The sequence below is a fragment of the Cavia porcellus genome, unplaced genomic scaffold (genome assembly GCF_034190915.1).
Source record: "Cavia porcellus strain 051 isolate PalLab524CR breed Dunkin Hartley unplaced genomic scaffold, mCavPor4.1 scaffold_4, whole genome shotgun sequence".
Classification (NCBI taxonomy): domain Eukaryota; kingdom Metazoa; phylum Chordata; class Mammalia; order Rodentia; family Caviidae; genus Cavia; species Cavia porcellus.
This window is the reverse complement of record NW_026947487.1, coordinates 45,859,805-45,883,478: the sequence shown is the minus strand read 5'-3', so window position 1 is coordinate 45,883,478 and position 23,674 is coordinate 45,859,805. Positions and strand designations below refer to the sequence as shown.

At 45.6% G+C, this 23,674-nt stretch overlaps 1 protein-coding gene across 7 annotated transcripts in view; it reads left to right on the top strand.

Annotated features, from left to right (window-relative positions):
- Positions 1-269: 269 nt before the first annotated feature.
- Tmtc4 (transmembrane O-mannosyltransferase targeting cadherins 4) overlaps positions 270-23,674 on the top strand; it is a 56,707-nt gene continuing 33,302 nt past the window's right edge. For 5 of the 7 annotated variants that reach the window (XM_063246991.1, XM_063246990.1, XM_063246993.1 and 2 more), the window contains exons 1-5: positions 294-412; positions 5,058-5,273; positions 9,628-9,743; positions 10,786-11,002; positions 15,906-15,993. In XM_063246991.1, the coding sequence (XP_063103061.1) occupies positions 5,112-5,273; positions 9,628-9,743; positions 10,786-11,002; positions 15,906-15,993 (583 nt within the window). In that variant the 5' untranslated portion in view covers positions 294-412; positions 5,058-5,111. Of the gene's footprint in view, positions 413-5,057; positions 5,274-9,627; positions 9,744-10,785; positions 11,003-15,905; positions 15,994-23,674 lie in introns of all 7 variants that reach the window. The other 2 variants (XM_063246995.1, XM_063246994.1) reach the window with 1 other exon arrangement.

The window sequence follows — 23,674 nt, the reverse complement described above, 5'->3', positions numbered from 1 at the left end:
TCCCCGCCGACCCCGCCCCTGCCCTGCGCCCGGCGATCTCCTTCCTCCTGCTCAGCGGAGTCCGTGTAGCCCTGCGCCTCCTTTGCCGCCGACTAGCGTCCCCCAGCGTGACGTCGCCTGCCCAGTAACCAATGAGCTGAAGGGGGCCAGGCTGCGGTACGTGAGTGACGGGGTAGATATCCAATGGTAGCGAAGGGGAGGGCCAGGGCGGGGTGCGAGCGGGAGGCCCGGGCGCGTGGGGAGCCGCGGGGCGGCGCGGCGCGGCGCGGCGCGGGGCGCAGGGGGCGCGGCGGGGGGCGGTGCGTGGGCGGCCCGTCCCCTGCAGGCTGCGGGCTGCGGGCGGGCGACCGTTGAAGCCGCCGGAGTTCTGCGCGCGGGAGGGAAATGCGGCCGCGGCTTGGGCTGCTTACAGGTAACGCGCGGGGCGGCCCTGCGGGGCCAGTCGCGCGGCGGGGTGAGCAGAGTTGGTCGCGGAGTAGGCGCGGGGTCCCCGCCGCAGCTCAGCCGCGAACCCCGCGGGGTGGCCCGAGCCAGGGACAGAGGCGCAGCGCAAGGAGTTGGCTTTGGGACCTCGGGCTGCGGCCAGGCATGTGGGCCTTGGGTACCTTGTGCCCCCTGGAAGCAGCCCTGGGACAAAGGGCGTAGTGCAGAGGGGTGACCCCGCCACCCTGGCCGCCGGGCTGGCCCTCGGCCCGGCGCGCACGCAAGGGAGTAGCCGCCTGGCCGCGGGGCCCCGCGCCTGGCCGCCCCCACCCCGGCGCGACCTGGGCGATGTTAGACACCGCGTGGCCGCCTGCCCCGGGGTGCGAGGCGGCTCCCCGCAGTGCAGGCGACGCCAGCTCCTCCAACCCCGACTGCGGGCCACCAAGCCTGGGCGCCCGCAGCCTGCTTGGTGCCACTTCCTGGTGTGGGCTGGGAGTTGGGGAAGCCGAGCAGGTGGTGCACCCGCCCCTCCCCGCCTCACGTCCCGCGAACCGCGAGGGGTGCCTGATCTTGATGTTGTGACTGTGGGCTGTTTGTGTGTTTTCTTTCTTTTATTAACCACATACAAAAGAAGGGAGGAATTAGAGCCACGATCTAGCCACTGTGAGTCATCCCCACTTCACTGCTTCCTGGGAGCAGATGGGTGGGGAGGATGCCTTGGGAAGCAGTTTATATTGAGTATGGATGGGATCTTCTGCCAGGCCCTTGTCTGCCTTATGTGACCCAGGGGGAGGTGGGGCAGAAGCAGGCTGGACTGGCCGAGTTTGAGGAGAAAATGGTTTCAAGGTAGCAGGCTGGAAACTTTGCATTATAGGACCTGTGCATGTGGAATCACACAGACATTCTTGCGCATCACTGAATTAGAAGTCCAAAGGCGACCACACCAGGGTGTATAACTTTAGTAGCGTTTGGTCCAGCGCAACATGGGAGGAAAGATGCGTGGAGTAGGAGCGCCAGCTCCCTTTTCCAGGCTACTGCCAGGCTCCGGGATGCCGGATCAGAAGCCCTCTGTTTCTTAATCTGATTTTCAGAGGCACCATCATGTCTCAGACTGGTAGAGAGCAACTGGCCATGTGGATGGATTGTTCCTGATGGGGTAGAGAGGCCAGTAGGCCTTTCTGGCCTGTGGAAGAGCATTCTAAAGAAGGTGGCTGCTGCTAATTTTCCAGCATGAACCATTTACATTCTGGCTCGCCCTTCTGTGTGCTGCAATCCAGGCTACTTTGTCAGCTGACACTGGGTTCTTGTGGTTCACAGCTGAGTGATTTGGGAAGGTGTCTTTGCTTGGGATCTCTCCCTATCTTTTAATTGATGAATGATTAGTTTGTATTAACTCCCTAAAAATAGAGGAGGATGTTAGAAGACTGAGGAATTGGAGCTGAAGCGACCTCTGATATGGTCTGAGTTGACCTACAGTTTAGGGATCAGTTAATTGGGACACAGGAGTCAGATGACTCTCAGAGCACCAGCTTTGTCCCAGCTACAGCTGAATGAAGCACAGTATGGCCTGAGGCCACAGTGAAGCTGCCACGTGGTCCTCCATAAGAACTGTCTAGGTAGCTGGGGCCAAGGAGTGAGAGCACCCAGGCTGGACATCACCTGGAGGATAATAGCACAGAGCAGCCCAGCACTCATCAAGATGAGAGTAGGAAGTGGCCCTTCGTTTCTCATGGCATGGGTATAAAGCAGGTAGGAAGAGGTGAGGGATACCCAGCTTTCCCATGGGTGTCACTTTTACGTGAACACCAAGAGTGATTGTGGGACAAGGGTCATTTCCTGTTGAAGAAAGAAGAGTTAAGGTCAGGAACACTGGCTGTGCACTTTATGTAGGACATAAGCCTTGCCAGAGAAACCTGTGAGCCATGGATCTGCCTGAAAGAAGGATGCCCCTTTCTCAGTTGCACATGGTCACCCGAGGGGCTGCTGCTGGCCCTGACCAGTAAACCCGTCTGTAGGATAACAGTTGGTAGCAGCATAGATGTTCCCAAAAAGATAGACAAGAAGACACCAGGAACTGATTTCTTCAAAGTCAGAGCAATAGTGGAAGGGTAACTGCTTACACTATGTTTGATCCTTACCATGACTTCTAAAGAAAGTAGTGGTGCCTATTTTGCTGATGAGGAAATTGATCCTTTGGAAGACCAGAGACTCAAAGTGCGGGTGTACCTTGCTGTAGGATTTTTGCTCTCAGCCTCTGGCCAGGAGTCAGAACTTTGCATGGATTTCTAACAGTTTAGCTGTTTTGTTTTTCATTTGTTAATGAAAGACATTTTCTGAACCATTCCATTATACACGTGACCATCTTTAAATGAAAGGGATATGTGTATGTTTATGGTGGCAGTGAAGTAGAGAGTTTAGAGACTAAGGAGGGCGTGAAGAGATGCAAAGAGGGTGGAGCAAGACAGACACTCCCTGCTGCAGGAGAGGCGATTCTGAGATTGGCCCAGCTGGCCCATTTGAGTTCCCCGGGGGTTGGGACAGGACCACCAGGGCAGGTGTTGGAGCCACAGTCCTGCATAAACCTGGGCTCTCACTAGAGTACCAAAATGAGTCTGTTACAAATAACCTGAGATGAAAGTGAGACCTGGTAGCTAGTTTAAGAGCTAGTATTTCCTTAGTTGTCTTCTGAGGCCATTTGAATCCCCATAACAAAAAGTATTTGTGAAGTAATACTCAAATATTTGGGGCTAAAACAGCATCGAAACCAATTGTATGATTATCACCTCACAACTCTACTGTAGACTTAAAATCAGTAAAAGCAATTTATTATTTCCATGCATTAAGTTTATAAATCCAAGAACACTTTTAATCCCTTTGTGTTAAGTCATGGTGTCTTCTTACCTGTTCAGTCTTTTGATTTTTTTTTAAGTAGCCATATCTCCAGCCCTTGTAGCAGGAGTTAGTTTTTTTTTTTTTTTAGCTGAAATGTAAACATAGTGATTGGGGCCTGTGCGATGACCTGAATTGTGTTTGTAACTGTCTAGATTTGAGCGATGGTTTATCCTTTTGTTGGAAAAGAAAAGAAGTCGGCAGAGAGTGACCAGACTATTCCCTTGGCACTTCCTGAGAGCCTGCCTTACCTCAGCTAATGGGGCTCAAGGGAAAAGCATCTTTCATCTCTGTGTTGTAAAGCTGGACCTCCTTCTGCCCCCAGAATGGGTCAGCATTGCCATTGAGTGGTGTGTCCTGCTGCCTGTTGATCTGGCTGATCAACCATCACCTAGACAGACATGGCCTCGGATTTCTATTTGGCTGACTTCTAACTGATTCCATAATCTAGAAGATTCCCTTGAAGATCTAGAAACAAAGACCCCAAGCTGCCTGCCCAGATAGGAAGCAGGGATTCTCTTCCACCTCCCTGTGACTGGGGACCAGTCCCATAGTAGGAGAGATGGGAGAGATGAGAGCCCCAGGCCAATAAGCCAATACTAAAGCAAGTTTCCAGAGAAACCAATGTTCAAGCTCATAAAAGAAAGTATAGTGATAGGTCACCTTGTTGAGCAGTCAATAAAATACAACCTCATAAAGTAGGCACTCTCATCCCTGATTTACAGTTGAGAAATCAGGCCCAGAGGGTTGAAGTCACTTGCCCAAAATTACACAATTGGAAAAAGTCAGTCTGACACAGACATGGTCCCAGCAAACCTTAAGCTTTTCCTAGTCATGGGAGTGAGAACAGGGCATAGAGTGTGAGAGTTTGATAGTGTGCCAGTTCCAAAGCTGGAAGCTGTTGGGAGGCTGTCATTGCTAGAAAGTTCTTAGATTGTGCAGTGCCCCAGCAGAGGACAGGGACCCTTGGCTACTAATGTAAGGCGAAGGCACAATTTGCCTGTTTGAAAGGAAAATCGAAAATAAGTGTATTTTTAGTAACTCTTTTTGCCAGCAATGAAAGTCAGGCTCAGACAGAATTACTACCACTCTTCTCTGGGACAGAGCTCAGCCCTTTTTGGATAATTTATCATCCAAAGCGGTCAGTTCCTGTGTCTGTCTGTGTGTGAACTCCCAGACAGCAGTCAATGATTCAGACATATCTATTCTGCCTCACAATTTCCCCTGACATTTTCATCCCGCCAGTGTGTCTGAGTCTATACAGACTGCGAGCTCTTCCCCAGTCAGGACTGTGGGTGACACACTGCACTCCCTCATCCCATACCCACACCACATATCCACATCAAACCATCAGTATTTTCCTAAATTTGTTGATGATAACTTTTTAAGCTTTGCAAACTGACTCGGAGTTTCATAAAAGTGATTTATCTTCTGGTGTTGGACAGATCCTGATCAGTCAGGATCTCACCGACTTGGTTCCTAAAGGGTAAGCCCATCTAGCATGCAAACCAAGGGGCTTCTGATTCCACAGATATGGCCAGGCCCAGGAATCTACCTGTCCCAGGTAACTTCTTAGTAAGCAAAGTTTGAAAACCACGAGTTAACATTGTTAACGATCACATCCTATAAAGTTGCGGTAAGGGACTCCAGCTGTGCTGAACGTAAATGTGTTTGTGGCCGAAGCATTCCTAACCATGCCCTAATGAATATTTATACAGACTTTTTTTTTCTTTTTTCCTTTGTAGACTTCTAGCCAGCATAATGCTGGAGCAAGAGACCGGCAGCGCAGAGTTTTCAGAATGGCCGAACTGGATGCCGATTTGGATCACATCATTCCATCTTGTGTCCTTACCCCTATTGGGGCTAAGTTAGTAGTGGGATTTGTTTCCCTCCTATGTTTTGCGCGGAGCTACGATGGAGATTTTGTCTTTGACGATTCTGAAGCTATTGTTAACAATAAGGTTTGTTACCTTAACTCTTTGGGAAACTTACGTTACCCACTTGCCTCTGTCCCAGGAATTATCTCAGTTTGGGTTAAATTTGAGTTAAGCATTTGCCCTAGCTGTGGTGTAGATTTCCCATATCTTTGCTATCATTTCCTTAATCTATGTCTCTGATCGCCAACAGCAAGGAAGATTCTGCAACCCCTCCTTAATCTCATGAAGCCCAGTCCTTCCGTGGATCAGAGAGGCCATTCTAAGATTGCAGGGCACTACAGACCTCACATTTCAAGGTTTATGAACATTTTCTAGAGCTGGCCAGAAAAGAAAGTCATGCAATCGTGTAGTGATATATCCTCAGCAGTCTGTCCTTGACTGAGACTTCGAGGGCAGCCTGCCTGCTGACAGCTGCGGGACCATGCACCGTGCTGCCCAGGGAAGCCGTGGTCCTTGCTCATTTCACATTTGAAGATGCAGGTTTGCTGAACTTGCAAAATCTCAGTCAGCCTTGCTCACTAGTTGCAGCTGTCAGTACGAGGAAATTGCTCTTGTTCACTAGCTAACCAGTTCAGGAAGGAGAAATTGGTTTTTGGAAAGGGAAGAAAAAAGAGTCAGACAAACCAAAGGGAAATCAGAATAAAACTCAGAGAAAGAGAAAGCCAGACAAGAAAGAGCTCAGAAATGACACAAGGCCGGGCCTTTGTGACAATCTGTTACTCAGCAGACAGTTTGTGTCGCTTGATGGAGAGTCAAGGACTCACAGGAATGCACGCATCTTTCTCTCCAGGAAGGGTAGCAGTAGCAGCTCTGCAGCACTGCTGTCGGCGCTCTTAGAAACAGGAAGCTGCAGGTTCCTCCAAAGGGGGACAAAGTGATGTTTGTTGTGAAAATGTTGAGGGAAACTGTCTGTGTAAGATGTAGTTATGCCAATTGATTTGCAAGCGTTTTGTTTGAAACATAATATTGCAATTAAGTTTTCTGCTTTAGTGGCATAAACTAGAGCATTGCTGATGCCTGCTTTAAAGTTCTTTCCTTGTTTCCCTCAAGTTCACCAGGCAGTTAGAATAGATGATTCTGTTTGAGTTCTTTTTTAAACCGTGTTTTAAATACTACATAGCTCTAAAGCAACAATGGGCAAATCGGTTGTGCCTAATCAAATATTTAGAGCAGATAATCATTTCCCATTCAAAGGGAGGGGAGATCCCCACCCTGCCCCATTGCAACTGAATAATTCTGGGGTTTACTAGCCCCAGAATTATTTTAATAATGAGGATGTAATTTTCTTCTTTTAATTCTGTGACTCATTTTGATATGACTTTCTTGACTCTCCCACTTGGATATATAATGTGAATTCAAAGCCGAAGTTGGAAGATTCCTACTAGCAGGAGGACAGTGTGTGAGCTTGGCAGTGTGTGAGTGTGTTGCATGCTGTCTCTGAGTCTTGTGGCTTGCTGGTCATGGTCTGGCAGAGCATGGCCCTGTGCCTTTGTGTTCATATTGCCAGCCCCACCTTCCTCCCAGAAGGCAGGCTCTGTGCTTACATAATGAAAACCAGCTATTCGTGGGCCCAGGTAAAGACTTTTCTAAAAGTTGCTGTGCAGTGTTGAGTTGCCTCTTTTTTGCTCCTTGAGGCGGTAATCTCCTCTGAGGCCATGGGACTGGGAGGAATCTCAGAAACAATCTGTCATTTCCATAAACCAGTATGAGGAAAAATTGACCTTTCTTGCTGTTGCACACCCTGCTGCACAGCGTAGTTTGTGCCTAATCAAATATTTAGAGCAGGTGTTCATTTCCCCTTCAAAGGGAGGGGAGATCCCCACCCTGCCCCATTGCAACTGAATAAGCACTTTTGTGACACTGCAAAAGAACGAAGTCTCCTGGTTCTGTTCCAGAGCCCACTGAGTTAGCAGGTGGAATCCAGGCATTTCCCAAAGGTCTAAGCAGCTGGGAAGGAGCAATGGGTGCTCTCACAGCCCCTGAAGCTGATCCCAGTGCAAGATAGCATCACCCTGACAGCGGGTATCAAGTGACAAGCTGCATCTGTCCCCTTGTCTCCAGGCTTCCCCCGTTGAGCCAGCAAACATTTAAGTAGCAAGTACTGCACTACATGTGCAGTGTGGATATTCGATGCTCCTAAGGGCAGTTGGCCTTTCCACGAGAGGCGTCCTAGGCTGTTGATTAGGAAGCTGGTGCAGGTGTCAGTGCAGGAATCAGGCACACCTGCCTGCTAGAGGCACAGCCGGTCCTGTGGGGTGGTGGGGCAGGTGGTGGCTAGCAGTGTTGACAAGGTGTCCAGCACTGTGGTGAGTACTCACACTCCAGCCCCGACCTGGTGTTTTAGTAATGGGCAAGCCTTGAGCTTCCATGTCCCTGCAGTGCAATCCTCTGTGCCCCAGCAGATCAGTTTTTCCCATTCCTGAGAAGAGGGGTCCTGGTTACACTAGCAATGCTGAGCGTGTTCTCTTTCATTTGTCAGTGCTGGGGATTGAACCAAGGGCCTTTGTACTGAACCACGTGCCCAGTGTTTTTCTTTTGTTTTATTTTGTTTTTTCATTTTCTGTTTTGAGACAGACTCTCACTGAGTCACTGAGTTTCCCTGGCCAGGTCTAAACTCACCATTCTCCTACCCCAGCCTCCCAGAATGCTGGTATGACAGGCGTGTGCTACCACATGCAGCCACATTCTGATTTCTCATGCCAAAGCATCCCTACTTAATTCCCCTCTAAAGATAAAATTAATAATCAGATTGCAGTTTACTTCATATTGCCATGTTTGTCCTTCACACCATGTAGTTTCATACTTTAAATGTGAAGATGCATTTCAATGTATATTTAGTATAGAACCAAATTAAACCCCCTCAGCTGTAAGATAGGTACCGTTTTTAAAACAGTAATTTTTATATTTAAAAATTACATGGAATCCCCCCCCCTTTTTTTAAATTTTATTTAAAAGGAAAAAGGAAAACAAAACAAAACAAAGCAGTGTAAGGGTACAAGTAATACAAAACTACAAAAAAAAAAACCAGTAAGAAATCACCAGTTAATAGATTACATATTATCATCTTAGAGATAGTTGCTCAAATCACAGTATCAAAGCAAACAAAGTGGACATTCAAACAGTAAGACTGCAAACAGTTGTGTTCAATGATCCAACCAAAAACAATATGGTCAGCTATTTAACACCCCTAAACACACTTGCTGTTGTATCCTTTAGAGCACTTTTTTCCCTCTCTTTTTTACAACAAAATTTACACATTTTGGGTTTTATTACTCCTTAGTTCTTATTACTTTTTGGGGGGGGAGAGAATAAAGTCAAATATGGTAAAACAACGCTGTCAGTCAAAACCAAGGATAGACATAGCACATGATGTAAACCAGAGTACAAGGTTATCAACAATGGTTATCAACAATGTCTCTTGTTTCCTTAAAAAGAATTGTCTATCTCATTAGATATTATAAAGTTGAACAAAACAGTAGAGAACAAGACCAATAAAACTTAAGCATTGTAAACATTACAGGACTTCCAAAGGAGACAATAGTCAAACCAGAATGGGCATCTTAGTGAATCTTATTGCTGTCAAAAGTTTTTTCCCCCTTCTAATTTCACAGTCTGCTTAATTCATGATCAAAAATAGAAAACTTAAAAAAAAGTATTTACCCCCAGGTATGTTTGAGTTCATATCGTTTTGCTGAATTGCTTTATTTATTGATAGGAAGGGAAAAGGGAAGGAAACCTTCATTAGCTAAATGTTCTGTCTGCTCACTATGTGTTAGGTCCCTTCCCTTAGCCCTGGTAAGATTGGATGTGGCCCAGGTCTGTGGAGTTTCAGTGTAGTGTCCCCAAGCATTGCGGGGACTGACGAGAGACACCCAGAGACCCACAGGAGGAGGCAGCATCACTCAGGAAGCTCAGGCTTTGTGCAGGGGTCTGTGTGGTGGAGAGAGAAGGGTGCTAATCTAGAGGAGTCCTTGCCTGTGGAGCCCTGGGGTGGGAGCTCACAGGACCAAGGCAGCAGCATGGGGATAGCCCCATGGGGCTGCAGAGGTTGGTGGAAGCTGGAGCACCTTGGGCTGTGGTGGCCCCACCGGGACATCAGTATTGTCCCAGGGCCGTAGGGAAACTACTGTGGCATTTTAAGCTGGCTGGAGTGAGCTGAGGTGTACCTTGAAACATTGGTCTTAGAGAATATGCCAGAGGGGGCAGCAGCCCCTCTAGGAGACCCGACTGCCTTCCAAGTGGAAGACACTGGAGCTGGCTCAGAGCCAGTGAGGAGAAAGGGTGGGGGGCGCAGTTCTAAGGAGGGACTTCTAAGGAGAGGCTTGGAGAAGGCTTTGCTACTGGGCTGTTCAGAATGTCCCCTGATGTGTCCCCGCAGGACCTCCAAGCTGACACGCCCCTGGGGGATCTATGGCATCATGACTTCTGGGGCAGTAGACTGAGCAGCAACACCAGCCACAAATCCTACCGGCCACTCACTGTCCTGACTTTCAGGTAAGGTATGAGCGCTGGCTGGGAGGGTCACCCAAGTCTTGCCTGTGACATTTGCCCTGTATGTGTCACCAGGTTCTTGGCTCTGGGAGGTCCAGGAGGTGATTCCCAGGGAGAGGGTCCACTCATGTACCTGAAGAAGTCCACACTGATTCCAGCTCTTGGAAGGTGGCCGCAGGGAAAAGGAGCGAGTAGCTAGGGCAGCCTTGCTCCCCAGGCTCACTTCAGCAGCAGCCTAAGGCTGGCGCAGTGCAGGGGAGTTCAGGCAGCCTGCACGCAGACGCTGCGCTGTGCGTCAGCACAGCGGTCCCTGCTCCTTGCCTTTCTCAGAGATGCTACCCTCTGCAAGTTGGTTAACACCAAGGGGGAATGAGTTGACAAGCTTACATGTAACAAAGCAATATGGGGCATGCAATTTATTTTCTTGACAAAAAAAATGAGTTTAAAATATCAGTCTTCCAAGTATAACTTGCATGCCAAATAAAAATGAAGTTTACCAACAGCCTCCTTGTTACCATTAATCAGGGAGCTGCTGCACTGAATAGATCGAGTCACAGAAGTCTTCATGTGCACTATTTCTTGAGTGCGTTTAAATCCAGTATAGAGAGCTCAGAGGGGCAAGGGAGTGATGAATTGGAACCACCAAAAAAAATGAGAATTGCTGATGGCAAGCAGGTGTCTCAGTGGCAAAGGCCGACTGGCGTGCCGTTAGGAGGAATTTGCTGTGGTTAAGCCAGTTACTTGGTTCCCTTAAAACTCAGTCCCTGAGGTAGTTGTGTATGCTATATTATTTCTCCTTAAGATGCAGTCTTCCTTTTATGCACTTAAAAATGTGCCTAGCTTTCGATTTTCCTCTCCCCAACCCCTGGGACACGTCCCTCGCTTCCGATTTCCCCTCTGTGGTTAATTATGTTCACACTGTTTCTCCAGCCTTCTTAGCTTGATGGCATTAATAATAGCACGGTGCTATTTTTACCAAAGAGGCACAACACTGCTTACCTGCTTCCCGCATCTCTATGCACACCATTGCCTGTGTTCACTGTAGGCTTAACTACTACCTGTCGGGAGGCTTCCACCCCGCGGGCTTCCACGTAGTCAACATCCTCCTGCACGGCGGTGTCTCTGTCCTCATGGTGGACGTCTTCTCTGTACTGTTCGGCGGCCTGCAGTTCACCAGTAAAGGCCGGAGGGCACACCTGGCCCCCAGAGCGTCGTTTTTGGCAGCTTTGCTGTTTGCTGTCCACCCTGTGCACACCGAGTGTGTAAGTACTGCCCGCCGTAGTGTTACATGTGTGTAAGACACGGGGCGGGGGGGGCGCATTGTGTGCTGCCTTGTTTCCTAAAACAGGCTTCCTTCATGCCGCCCTCCACAATCCTGAACTCTGCAATACCTGCTACATGCTCTAGGAGTGGAAAGCATAGCCCACAAATGCCCTACCGGGGCTTGATAGGTCAGAGTCATCTGTGTGCGTGTGTGCATGTGGTACTGGGGATTGAACCCGCACTGGGCTACATCCCTAGCCTCTTTTTTATTTTTATATTGAGACAGGTTAGGCTTGAACATGTGATCCTTCTTCCTCAGCCTCCCTAAGTCCTGGATGACAGGCATGCACCTCTGCCAGCAGGAGACTTAAACACCCATGTAGGCTGCCCTGCTGGGATGATTTTAGACAAAAGCTGAGGAGTGGTCTCCAGTGAGGCTTAAGAATGGCTCTTCAACAGAGGGTCTGAGACCGTTGTCTGTGGTCGCTGACAGCATCATGGTTGATAAAACGCTTTCCTGTTGCTGTCGTAACAAAGCTGTGGTGTCAGACAGGCTTGTGCAGTGCTCCACATTTGTGTGGGAGACGACATCAAGACCTGCCTAGAGTTGGTAGCAGGTGGACGTGGGGCAGGACATAACTCCTGGGCTTCCAAGGCCCACACCACACAGATGCTGACATGAGGAACACTCAGGATGTCCTTCCTTCTCTGTCCCTGTGTCCCCCGCTTTCCCCTCAATCTTGGGCCAGGAGATGGAGCAGCTGTTGACCGGAATCCACCCTGCTCCACATGGTCACATCTGTGCCACCAAGCTGCTCCTGAAGCGATTTGGGGCCGACCATGTTAGGGTGTGACTCGACCTTGGTAAGAGTGTCAGAAACTTTCCCCCCAAAATCCCTGGGAAGGCAATGTGGTGGCTGAGAGAGAAGATTTGATTTTAATCGTTCATTCTGTGAGTTGAAGCTCCCTGCCAGTATGAAATACTGCATGTAAAATTTATTGCTTCTCTCACAATAAGCTTTTGTATTTAATAGGACTTAAATACCTACATCTAACCAGTTGCCCTGGTGAGCAATTGGAAGTTTCAGAATGTTGAGCAGAATTTCTCTTTGTGGCATCCAATTTCATTAAAATATCTGTTCTTTGATATCAAGAGTAGTGTGGAATTGTTATCGCAACCTTCTAGTATCTTTATGAATATTCCTTTTTTTTTTTTAACTTCAGGAAATAGAATTTAAGGCCTTGATAGGGTGGGGATCAGTGTTGTGCAAGTTTAGTCATGAACTCTTTATCAGTAACTGTGCCAAGTTGGAATTGTTTTAAGTCTGAATTCTCTACTAAATGTTTGTCAGACCCAGAACTTGATCATAAACAAGGGATCTCTGGTACAGGCTTGGGTCACAGTTTTGCTTCTTGACTAGTTTAGCATGATCTTAAATGCAAAATTAAATTTTTGAATTATTAGCCAAAGAATTGTTTTCTGAAATTCTGGTTGTAAGTGTTGAGACATTGATTTATAAAGCTTTCGAGCCAATTGTGACATAGGCCTGTAATCCCAGCACACGGGGAGGCTGAGGCAGGAAGAGTGTCAGTTAAAGTCCAGCCTGGAAAATTTTAAAGACTTATCAAGACCCTATCTCAAAATAAAAAACCGAAGGTTTCATGTGCCAGCAGGGATAACTTAATATGCTTACACATATATGTGCGCGTGCGCGCACACACACACACACACACACACACACACAGTGCAGCTAAAGGGACGCTGGGAAAATTTTCCAATTTAAAGGCCGCATTTGAGGAACTAAGGCAGATCCAGCCACAAGAGAGAAGACAGTCTTCAGAAAATCTCTTCTCTCCCCCTCCAGTCCATGACTGCCACTTGAGCTCAGCTTTCAGGAAATAGTTGTGGGTCGTATCCCAGGACAGGTATGTGGCATGGCTCGCTCTCATTCTTTTGGCACAAGGAGTTCAGTTTCCTCTTATCTGCACCTTCTGTTACCCCATTCTGCAGTTTTTACATTTCAGCTTTATATTGTTCAGACAATTAAATGCCTGTGTTAGACTCTGGGTAACTAATTTAAAGGTAACAGTGTATTAACCATTGTTTACCTATATATATTTTTTTTTTGGCTCTTTAAAATACATAAATTTAAGCATTGAAGATGCACAAGAAACAGGACATTCTGAGCTTATTATTTTCTGAGGCAAATACGGGGGCCTGCCGTGCGCTGTGTATGTGTCTCCAGACTGTGTGCTGGTCCCTCTAGGATGAGGACAGTGGCATAACGCTGCCAGCCGTACAGACCCAGGCTTTAGTGACCAAGGCCTCTGTGTGTTAATATTTGTGTTTTGTGTCTGTTCCTCTCCTCAACATTAACACCAGCTGATAACGTTTTGCCTATTGCATATAAGCATTGTGTTTTCTGGTCTCCTCGGGTTCTGTCTCTCTGTCTGTCTCTCTCTTTCTCTCTCTCTCTGTGTCTCTCGCTGTCACCCTGCCTCTCTTGTTTCTCTCTCTGTCTCTCTTGTCTGTCTCTTCCCCCTCTCTCTGTCCTGTATACTGCCCAGACAATGTTCTGTTGTTTGTGGATTTACCTTTCTTTTTCTCCATAGCACTGGTGCATATGTCAAGGGGCCTGAATTCTGCTGGCAGAGAGGACCGAGCCACTCAGGCCTTCCTAAGGTCCCCTTCACGCATTGAAGCCTGACTTCAGTGTGGAAGAAATTTGGGAGTGTGCCTCCCTGCCCTGCCTCAGTTTCTTTTTAGGGATCCTATGTGTACTGTTCCCTGTGAAGAAAGGATATCACCTGCTTTATGGGTTCAAAGGTGTTGCAGTTTCTGGAGAACTCTCTGATAGGACTGTTTCAGGTTATTTGGAAGAAAATAAAATAGTCTTTGGAAGGGAGTTTGCGTGAATATATATTTTATGCAAATGTCAGGAGAGGAAATATAAAGCCTCATTTGTTTATAGCCATTCTCCAAGCAGTCCCTCCTTGGTAGCCTTTTGGCATTTTTTCCTATGAAATCTTTTTCTCCTTAATTTCTGTGCCAAAAATTCATTGGGAATGCTTAATACTCCTTTACTTCAAAATAGTTACCATACTTTATAAAAGTTTGTTTTTCTTTATGTCCGTAGAGTGTACATTGATTGGTTAAATACCCAGAACTGTCTTCAGTAATTTAAAAAAGAACATTTCCTTAGGAATAAATTGGTCACGTGTAAATGTAAAGCATTTCCATGCAATGCATTGTAGTTCCGCAGCCACCCAGACTGCAAGGCGTTTCTACAGGCTGGTGCTTCCGGACCATCTCTAAAGTTATGTGAGCCTTTTCTTCCCCTTCTCTAATTTCAAGAAGCCTCTTTTCCCCGTTCTTTCACCCTCTGGTCAGTTTCCTGCAATTGCTTCTGAGTTCCCTTGGACAAGCTTCTTTGGATCAGCTTTCCTCTCTCCTTTGAGGGCCAGGGTGTCCCATCCTCAGCCTGTGATGGCTGCAGCCAGGAAGACCAAAGAACTTCCAGCCACTTCCTCATGGTCCCTCTGTCCTTGTTTCTCTTTCCTGTTTCTAGATGCCCCCTGTAGGCTCGAGGAGGGGAACAAACAGCCACCTACCGTGTGCCAGGCTTGGTTCCGTGTCACTGCCTGGGAGGGAACTCGCTGTCCTGAGCTTTCCACAGCTGTCATTACGTATCCACTCCATCCACAAAGTCACTGTGTGGCTTTACCCTCCCGTGTGCTGCCACGCTGGTCCCTGACCTGCAGAGCCTTTGTCTCTGGCTTCCTTCTCAGTGGGTTTCTTCACATGCATGATGTGCTTAGATCAGATTTGGATTCCTCAGCTGGTTCATCCTCCTGACCCGTGCATGGCTTCTCCTGAGCACTCCTTTGGGAGGTCACACTCAAGGATCATAGTAGACCTCGGCATTGCACAGGCAGCCACCTCTCCAAGGCATTTTCTTAGCTGTTGTGCACTAGGGAGTCACGTGTATGTATGGTGACTCCAATAGTGTTTTCACTTACGTGCCCTCATAGAATAGTCCGTGATTGTGCATCTCACATACCACATGCCTGTCCTCCTAAGACGTGGTTAGCCTACCAGACGTTAAGATTCCTAGAGTCACAGCCAGTGCTTTGATGTCACTTGTTTACATGTTACGTGCTGGTGCTAGCTTAGTAAGTAAAGGTCCTCACATAAATCAGACCAACTCCCATCAGTGCAAGCCTGCATTTTCACCGCCATGAAACATTTGGAGAATAGCTGTTGGAGTAGCCAGCCTGAAAGAAATGGATGCAAGTTTTATATTGCTCCATTATCATTAAAGAAAAGAAAGGGTGGAGTGGACATGGGGAAAGAGGAAAGAGAAGTAGAAGAAACGTCATTCTCTCTTCATCTTATCTGGTAGCTGCTTTTGAAGCCTTTTGCTTTCCAGGTTAACTCGCATGAGCAGATGTGGTCTACAGGAAAGAAAAGAAAGGAGAGGCTGCTGAGATGATTCTTGTGTCCTAGTCTAGCTCCCCGATGGCTTCCAACAGTATACCTCACCTTCATGTCCTTCATGTTTTCAGTCACATTTTATTAAAGATCACCCATGCCCTCTTGCATCGATAACATTTTGTAATGGAAAATCTACCATGTAGACGTCGGAAGCATTGCAGTGTATTAAGTAACACAGCTGTCACTGTATTTGGACCAGCCCAGGTTTCTCTTGGAACCAGTTAAACAAAGTCCTAAACCAAAGCAACTCTTCTTGCACCTAGAAAAGAGAACCAGGTAGGACACCTGGCCATTGTGCAGATTATTGTAATAGTGGTGGAGGCAAGTAAGTTTCCTTGTATTTTCAAAGCTTACGAACGTTCAAGTGCTTTTGCATAAATCATTTTTCCCCCTCCCTTTCTTTCAAGGTTGCTGGTGTCGTCGGCCGTGCAGATCTCCTCTGTGCCCTGTTCTTCTCGTTATCTTTCCTTGGCTACTGTAAAGCATTTCAAGAAAGTAAGTACTGTGTTCGCCTTCTTCGTTTTCTGCCTTCTTGAGTTTTGTCCTGTGGAGCGATGTTTGAACAGATGGGAAATTACCTGTTTATATAAGGTGATTGCTGTGAACTCTTTGGATATATCTGTTTATTCCATTGCCTTTGTCACAGTACAAAGTTTTAGATCAGTGATGCAGAGCCCTAGATCAATAACACAAAACTCCAGTGCCAGCGCTCCTGTGGGAATACCCTGATGGGTTGTGAAGCTAAAAGCAAAAGTTGTAGCAGAACTAATGAACCACTTGGGATAGATTTTTGCTGTTGAATTTTCAACAAAATTGTTCTGGGGCAGGCTGGACTTTTGATGCCATGTATGCTCCAACCTGGCGGCCTCTCTCTGGTTTCTCTGGATGAATTGGAACAACCCTGAGAGTTTTCACTCACCTGCTCCTCCTTCTCCCTCCTGTCTGGGGCACCCCTGGGGCTCAGGCTGAGTCTGGGAATACCTGTTCTCACAAGCTGGCAGCTCCGCCCCCCCCCCAATGGGAGGGGTACCCCTGTAGCCCTAGACTATACTGATGCTCACTGGGATGATTTATACTCACTACACACCACCCTCTTTTATCATTACTGTTTTTTGGTGCCTCTTCTTCCTGTGACTCATTATTTTCCGACTTATCAGAGGCTTTTGGGATAAGTGAATAAGGCTTGTGTACAGAGAAGAGCAGGAGTAACTTCTCTTCCTTGGACTAAAGGGTAGCTCAGCAGAAAGAACCATCCACCCTCTGGGGTGAAGTCTCTCCAGGGGTGTGGGGAGGTGCTCCTGCCCTGGCCTCTTAGTGAGCTTAGTGTTGCTGGCATCATCATTTGGCTTTTCTGTAAGACTGGGAATCAGAAATTGAAAATGGGCATGGGAGGAAGAGGGACCCTGCCTCCCTGGTATGTTTATTACCAAGAATGTTGCTACTTGTTCTGAACTTGACAGTCAAGTCTGAATTTGAAGATACGTAGAGTAAGAATGCATCAACAGTCCTATTTTTCCCAAAGAAGATTGCAAAATAAGACGTGGCTTTTCTCACAGACAGATCTAAAGTTTTATCAAGTATCATTTAGTGATTTTAGCATATCCTCCATTAAAGTAGCTACTCACTGTCTGAGTCTGAATGAGTTTCAAAGATGTTAGAAGTGCTTTCTGAAGAAAATGCTTTTGTCGATGGATTTCACATGTGGGACGCATCACTTAGGGAGTGAGCTACAACTTCTCACTGCTTTTAAAGATTGCTGTACTCTGGTTTCTCTTCCGAACCTATAAACCCTGCCCCTTTTACTTTTAAAGACTGCTGTTGTGAAATAATTGAGGAAACAATCACGAAAGCAAAACTTGCTCTACTGAGTGAGCTGATGTTTTTATTAACCTCTTTTAAGGTAATGTTCTCTCAGAATGGGAAACCCAGAGACATTTTACATTCTTTTCCTAGATTCTATACTGTTTCTCTGTATCCCAGTTCACAAATTTGTGCACTAATATTTATATTTGTATTTCTTTTTAAGTCATCTGTATATTATAAAATTATGTCTTAAGAGCCATCCATATAAAATATAACTTGCATAAAGTTTATGAAACTAACAATGAAGATAGAGGTGCTTAAATGTGGATGGTTTTCCACTTGACCTTCCTTTTTTGGCTCAGTAACTTTCTTTTAGCATTTATAACTTATTTAATTTAGTGGTAGAAAGAAATGATCAGACCTTTAAGGTTAAATTTGAAATTGTTTTTGAAGAAGTCAGCCTGGAAATATTTCATGTTTGCAGATCCATAGCAGTGATAGATATGACTAATACAGAAACACTTTTAAGCTTAGGGATGTAGAGCCAGATGTGGCTCTATACCTCTATAGAGGCTCTACCTCTATAATCCCAGCACTCTGGTAGGCCAAGGTGGTTTGTAAATTCAAGTCCAGATGAGCAATTTATAAAACCCTGTGTTAAAAATAAAATGTTTAAGGGGCAGGGGACATAGCTCAGTGTGAAGGACCCGAGTTCACTCCCTAGTACCACAGAAATAAACAGTCAAAAAGGTTGTGGACTGGTGTTCTCTGGATGGGAATTAGGTTTTTTGTTGGGTTTTTTTTTTTTTTTAAGCTTGGCTTTTTCTTTTTATTAAAGAAAAAAAAAGAATGAAGATAATACAAAATTTTTTAAAAAATGAAAAGTAAGAAATCACTAGTTGATAATTACATAATATCCTCTTACAAATAGTTTTTCAAGTTACAAAAGTGAAGTATACAAAGTGGACATTCAGTGAGACTGCAAATAGTTCTGTTCAACTCCAACAAAAACTTAGTAATGTGGTTATCAATCCTGTATACTTAAACATAATGCAGTTACATCCTTTAGAGTACTTTCTTTTCCTCTCTTTTACAATAGCAATTACACATTTTGAGTCTTATTACTCCTACATTTCTTACTACTTTTTACACTAGAGACACAATGTGATATTTATAAATATGATTCTTATTTATCTCACTAATGAGGATAGTCTCAAGTTGTCTGCATTTGCTTCTGAAGGCCTCAAGATCATCCTTTTTATAGCTGAATAGTATTCCATTGTATAAAAATACCACATCTTTTTCATCCACTCTGGTTGATGGGCATCTTGGTTGTTTCCAAGATTTAGCTATTACAAATTGTGCTGCTATGAACATGGGTTCACATATATCACTGTGACATGACCTTTTCAGTGTTTTTGGTAAAATATCCAGGAAGGGACTAGCTGGGTTGAATGGAACTTACAATCCTAATCTTCTGAGAATTCTCCATACTGATTTCCATAGTAGACTACACCAGTCTACATTCCCACCAACAGTGGAGAAGCGTTCCTTTTTCCTCGGAGCCTTGCCAACATTTGTTATCAGTTGATTTCTTGATGGCAGCTATTCATTCAGGAGTGAGATTGAAATCTCAAAGTTGTTTTAATTTGCATTTCTCAAATGACCAGTGATGATGAACATTTCTTCATGTATTGATTTGCCATGAACTGTGTGTTCACCTCAGATGCCCAGTTTTGGAGAGGGTCTTTGAATTTGGGGGGCTTGATGTTTTTCAGTTCTTTATATGTTCTGGATATAAGTCCTTTGTCTGAAGGGTTGCTGGCTAAAATTCTTTCCCGTTCTGTGGGTTTTCTTTTCACTCTGTTGGTGATTTCTTCTGAAGTGCAGAAACTTTTCAATAACATGAGATCCCAGTTGTTGATTCTTTGAAGTGTTTCCCATGCAGTTTGCATTTTATTCATGAATCTGCCTACCCCTATGTCTCCAAGACTTCTACCTACCTAGTCTTCTAGCAGATTTAGTGTTTCTGTTTTAATATTTAGGTCTTTGATCCATTTAGACTTCAGTTTAGTGCATGGTGATAGGCATGGATCTAGTTTCAGTCTGTGGCATGTGGAAAGCCAATATTTCCAACACCGTTTATTGAAGAGGCTATCCTTCCTCCAGTGAACATGTTCTTTGTCAAATATCAAGTGGCTGAGTATCTTTGTAGTTGTACTTGTGTCTTCTAATCTGTTCCATTAATCCTCAGGTCTATTTCTTTGCCAGTACCATTCTGATTTTATCACTGTGGCTTTGTAGTATACTTTCAAGTTAGGAATTGAAATGCCTCCTGCCTTGCCTTTGTTGCCCAGAGTTAATTGCCTTTGCTATTCTAGGTTTCTTCTGTTTCCAGATGAATTTTAGGGTTTTTTCTCTAGATCTGTGAGGTATGTTAATGGTATTTTGATTGAGATTGTGTTAAATCTGTATAGCAGTTTTGGGAGTATGGCCATTTTCATAATGTTGGTTCTCCCTAGTGGGAATCAGTTTCTTTTTCTTTTTCTTTTTAATTTTGTAACCTTTTTTATTTTTTTATTTTTTTTAATTTTATTTAAAGAAGAGAAAATTAAAAAAATATAAAAATGAGAAAAAATAGAATACAGAATTCAAAAAAAAATCATAAAATCGTTATGTCATCCTAACAATAGTTGTTAAAGTTCCAAAATCAAAGTATAAAAATGGCTAGACACTCAAACATTGACAGTGCAAAACCTTCTGTTAAATGATGTAATAGAAATTTAGTAATATGGTTATCTATCTTACATATTGTACGTACCATTATACCCTTTAGAGCACTTTGGGAATTAATTTCTAAAGCGGTTCAAAGACAGTGGACAGATAAGGAAATCCATGCAGAGGCCATTCTGTTGCCTGGGCTCTACAAGCTGCACCATTTCCCTGAATGCATTCTGTGAACTTGAACCCCCTTTAGCAAGAGGAAAGCATCAATCACTGTAGCCCATGGAGCGGCCTCCAGCTCGGTCTCTAGTCCTCTTGGGTCCCTGACAGCTAACCTCCTGTGTGACTGTTTGGAGCTATAGAAATTTATTTCTGGTCCATCCAGGCCTCAGTGCCGTCGCCCTGGAGGTGATTATTGGCCCCGAATTTTTGCATCCTTTCTGTGCTAAGTACCTACTTGCCTGGGTAGTCTGCGTTCCAGATCATCCATATAAAGCAGGCAGGTTAAAAGTCCCATGTTTCAGGCCACCATCCGAGTCACTGCGAGTTGGTTTTTGCTGTGTTTTTGTGACCCTGTCCATTGTTTCCCGTCGGACATTAGGACTGATCAGATTCTGCTTCCCAAGGCTGCCGGGGATGTAGAGGCACAGAGCAGCCTGGGTCCTGGAGAGAGGCCCATGGCCACACTGAGATTAGGGCCCCAGAGAGTCCCTCCCTCTGCCATCTCATCCTTTGTCACATCTGATTACCCCAGAATGGGAGCTGATGACACGGGCACCATGTTTTCAGCCATTTTTCTTGGGTTCCGTACCCTTTCAAACATGCTCATTGTAGTGTGTTTTTTGTTTATAGGTAACAGCTCTTCTCACTCATCCTTTAACCTCGTCTTAATGTTCAGCATCGTACATCCGGTGACTAGGAGTGTCTTTAGAGGAGCACAACCAGGTGTAGTGGCGCATTCCTATAACCTAGCACTATGGGAGGCTGAGGCAGGAGGGTCCCAAGTTCAGTCTTAGCCTGGCCAACCTAAACAGACATCGGCCCAGAATTTAAAATGTTTTAAAATGCTTGAGATGTGGCTCAGAGCAAAAGTTCTGCATTCAATCCCTAGTACCCCCAACACACACACACATGCGCAAACTGAGAGTACCTTCCCAGAGGAGAAGCAGTAAGAGCCCTGTGTGCAACATTGCTCTGCTTCAGGTGTTTGTGAAAAGTACTTTTGGTCTCCATTCTGTCAGACCATTCATCCATTCCAGCACCAATAATTAATCAAACTTGCAATGAGATTCTTGTGCCAGGTCCTGTGTCCGGTGCTGGAAATGCTAAAACTGCAAAGACAGAGTCCGTGCCCTTGAGGTTTACAGGGGTGTGTGTAAGTTATTTGGGGGTGTCATTTTAAGGTGCTGGGTTCAAACCCAGACCTCTGCCTCTGCCTCAGCTACCATTGAGCCACACAGCCGCCCTGTCCAGTGGACTGTGTTGAAAAGGCAGCTTCCGTGACTCCAAGCTTCTCTGTGGGTCCTGGGCTCCCTCTGTCTTCCTCTCCTGTGCTCAGCAAGTGTGGCCTCTTTTCATGGCATTTGCAGAACGGATGACTGTGGCCTTCACACCTCTAATTTCTTTGACATTCTCTCTATTAAATTCCCGTTGGTCTAAAAGAGCAGAGTTGTAAATACCAGTGGGCCTTCTGGCATCTGTTTTCATTTGGAGCTTGAAATAACTTATGCATACATCACATTTTTATTTTTCCCCTCTCCGGTCAGTTCAGATGTACAAAAACCATATGATAAACATAAGGATTTATGCCACAGCAGCAATAGTTTCTTGTTCTAGCTGCCCGGGTTTCTAAGTGTTCTGCAGAGATTCACAAGTCCTCTGTGGTCAAAGTGGGGTCCAGTGTTTATGGGGATGCAAATAGTAATGTTTAATGTTTAAATTTAATGTTTAAAGTGCCTGTTGTAAGACCTGGTCTTTGTACTTCTTAACATACAGGGGGAAAAACAACCCCAGCATTTGTTACACATAAACTGAAATGCAAGGTTTCTTTAAAAAGAGGAACAGATTTATTTCCATTTCACAAGGCAACAAAAAAATTAAGCAGCCCGAAATTAGTGATTTAATAGTTAAAAATCTTTTGTGACCTCATTAGTTTTCCTTATAGATGCTGTGTCTGTAGTATAAAGCTCAGGACGATTTTTAACTGCCTCTGTTTATGAACCAACAGTTCTTTCCTAACTTCTGGAATCCTGGCATTTTCAGAAAATGCAGAACCTACTCACAAAACTGTTTCAGGGCTTTATCTCCCTCTACCCTTTCCAGAAACTTAAATATAGCATATCCAAAAAAGACTTTTACAACAGTCTTTTGAAGAAAAGGAAGGAAGGAAGGAAGGAAGGAAGGAAGGAAGGAAAGGCAGGCAGGCAGGCAGGCTAGCTGTTACAAAGCGAGGGTGCTTTTTTAAAAAAAAAAAATCATTTTATCAGACAGTTGATGGTATCCTAAATGCCCAAAACAGAAAGTGCTATTCTTACAATGTGATGGTTAGCCAATATTTATATCCTTTTTTAAAACCTGGTATTTCTGGGTGAGGACAGATCATCTGTGCCCAGTAAGTTTGTTAAAATAATGAAAAGGTAGCCGGGCATGATGGCACACACCTGAAGCTGAGATAGGAGGATCACCATGAGTTGGAAGCCAGCCTGGGCTACAGAGTGAGTTCAAGGCCAGCCTGAACTGCATAGTGAGACCCTTTCTCAAAACAAACAAACAAAAAACAATCAGTTGAGACACTTTTGTTTTTAAGCTAGTACCTCAGTGGGAAATTAGAATAAAGAGAAATGTGGTCAGTCTGATTGATGGTGGGGAGAAGACTCTGAGGGATGGATCAGCTACATACTTAGAACAGCCAGTTTAAGTTCTTAACTGTTATTGCATACAAGATCCCAAGTCTCAGTTGTTGTAAAACCTTCCTTACCAAGTGACTATCCAGTTTAGGCCTAAAACAGAGTAGCTCTTACCCTGCCTTCTCCTTCCCTCATGTTTTCATCCTAATTGAAGGCATCTATTTTTCTTTGACTTGAATCACAAAGCTTACAAAACAGAGCGATGCCTACACTCGCATCCTGCAGGTCCCCTGGGTTAGGGCTGGGACCATTGCTGACCACCTGCTACCAGCAGTGCCCATGTGCATCCTCTTCTCTCTGCCTTATTGTCCGTCCCCATCCCGCCCACCTCCCCCCCCCCCCACTGCCTCGATTGCTTGATTTTCCCAGGGTGGGCCCTCATTGGGAGGCCAGCTCCCGTTCTGCACGGGGAAGCAGGCTCAGTCGGTTCCAAGTTTGGGACGTGAATCTGATGCTCATTGTGTGGCTCTGGCAGGCAGAGTGGCGGCCACCTGTCGGGGTGGCACGGTTCCCACACACACCATGCCGTGCCAGCTCTGCTCAGCAGCGATGCCAGGCCGAGGGTGGCGGAGAGGGCCAGCTTGCACAATGTGCTGCTTTTGCTGCAGGGAGAGCAGGGCCCCTTGGAAGCAGTGCCAAATTCGAGGCACATGCTTCATTAAATCGGTCACATCTGTTGGCACTTGTGGGTGTCAGCACGGACAAGTGTCTTTCTGCTGGTGCATTTTTTTGCTGTTGTTTTT